Source organism: Fulmarus glacialis, unplaced genomic scaffold, assembly GCF_000690835.1.
Source record: "Fulmarus glacialis isolate BGI_N327 unplaced genomic scaffold, ASM69083v1 scaffold25892, whole genome shotgun sequence".
Classification (NCBI taxonomy): domain Eukaryota; kingdom Metazoa; phylum Chordata; class Aves; order Procellariiformes; family Procellariidae; genus Fulmarus; species Fulmarus glacialis.
Window position 1 is genome coordinate 1,450 of NW_009198910.1, and position 1,812 is coordinate 3,261.

The 1,812-nt window shown below is 58.2% G+C and overlaps 1 protein-coding gene across 1 annotated transcript in view; it reads right to left on the reverse strand.

Annotated features, from left to right (window-relative positions):
* The window catches only part of GATAD2B (GATA zinc finger domain containing 2B), a 15,243-nt gene that overhangs the window by 1,062 nt on the left and 12,369 nt on the right, over nt 1–1,812 (reverse strand). Inside the window, exons 7-8 of the mRNA XM_009573074.1 lie at nt 968–1,170; nt 16–115 (exon numbers count right to left, since the gene is read on the reverse strand). Of these exons, the coding sequence (XP_009571369.1) occupies nt 16–115; nt 968–1,170 (303 nt within the window). The remainder of the gene's footprint in view (nt 1–15; nt 116–967; nt 1,171–1,812) is intronic.

The window sequence follows — 1,812 nt, forward strand, 5'->3', positions numbered from 1 at the left end:
CCCCCTGCGGGAGCGTGTGGTGCCGCATGATGTTCTCCTGTTTGCTGACACTGGAGACGGCAGGAGCTGCGGTGGGGGACAAGGCTGCCTGCTGCTGTAGCCTCTGCTCGATCTCCTGAGCAAAAGAATCAGAAGCATCCTCAGAGGCGCACGCCACCCGATTAGACCTCGCCTCCCCGACGAGACGCAACAGGTCCGAGCTGACCCCTCCGGCGTCATAGAGGGGGGAAGCAGGTCCCTCTCCCCACGCTCCGCAATCGCTGCTTTATTTGAAAACCACTGAAAACCCAGCTGCTTTCCCAAAGGTGTTACTGGAACCGCAGTCTTGCTGCAGCCAACACGAACAGCTTTACTATCTCTGCACCCACTTGTTACAAACAGCCCAAAGACTCTTCTCGCTCCGAAACAGGCAGGTCCCATTTGTCAGCAGGCAGATTCCACTTCATATTTAGGTTTTTCTCCACAGTTCACAAATGATAAATCCAGTTTATTTTACCCCAGGTCTCTAAACAAGTTCTCCAACACCGATTTATCATGGGAATTTAGCAAATTCCCCCCTTCCACAGAAAAGCGAGCAGGCAGCAAGCGGTTAAGTGACTTCCCACAAGTTCCAGGAAAGTCAGTGGCAAAACCGGGGAGGGAAGGCAGCTGTCCCCAGCCAGCTCTCGAGCTGTTTTCCAGAGGGAAAACAACGCGCAAAGGGAGAGGAGCAGCCGCTCCGGAGTACTCTGGACACTCAGCACCAGCCTTTCGCTGTTAGAAGCTCCACGTGCCGAGCTGGGCATCCCCACAGAGAAGCCAAGCTCACGCATGGGGAACCCCGATTGACCTGTCGAAAAGCCACGCAGGTGGAGACGTGCAAAGGGAAGGGGAGCAGGGGGTCCCCAAGCCCAGGGTGGGAAGCTCCAGGCTCTCCCGGAGCAAACGTGCCCCACTGGCGCAGCTCGCAGAGGGGCCGTGTACTTGCCTGCTCCTGCTGCAAAGCTTTCACGAAGGCGTTCTTCAGTCGGTTGGTGTGCTCTGCCTTCAGCGCCTTCTTCTGATTGGAAGTCATGCACTGCTCGCACAGGATCTTCCCGTTTTTCTCCTGCTTCCAGTGAGGGGTGAAGTCGGTGCGGCACTGGGCACAGACAAAGGGCTCCACACGCAGGAGGGACGCGCAGCTTTTCCCTGGGAGTCACCAAGAACGAGAGTTAGGTGGGAAAATGGGACAGCCCACACTCTCACACCGCCTCCTCCACCCCGGGCATGACAGCAACAGGCTCCTGCGTGCACCATCGGAGCGGGAGGAAAGGTCCGGCAAATAAACGGATTTTCAGGACAGCGTTCCATCAAAGTCCAACCCCACTCTGGCAAGAGCTCAGCATCCCGGGAGAGACACAGGAGAAATCGGTTCTGCCCCAGCGACAGAACAACGCAATGGTGCTGGGACCAGTTCTACAAGACTATAAAAATCTGGGGGTCTTGGTTGAGTCAGGCGAGCCAGCGATGCACCGCAGTTACGCCTTGCCGAGCACGCACTGGAAGAGCACAGGCTAGATCCCGGCCAGCTGGGAGGTGACAACCCGGAGGGAACGGTGAGGTGGAAGCTAAGATCTCCACAGTCCCGCAGGGACGGGATCCCGGGCAGTCACAGCTCCGAGGATTTTGCGTCTCAGCTCCCAAACATTCATTCAGGGCAAGGGAAGAGCCTGGGAGACCCCTCCCCAAGTGGGCACAGCCCGACGAGCCCCAGGGCACAGACACCGCTGCTCTGGGGCCGGCTGCAGGCTTGGCACATCAAGGCTGCCAGGCCCGCCAGACCGGCTCCGT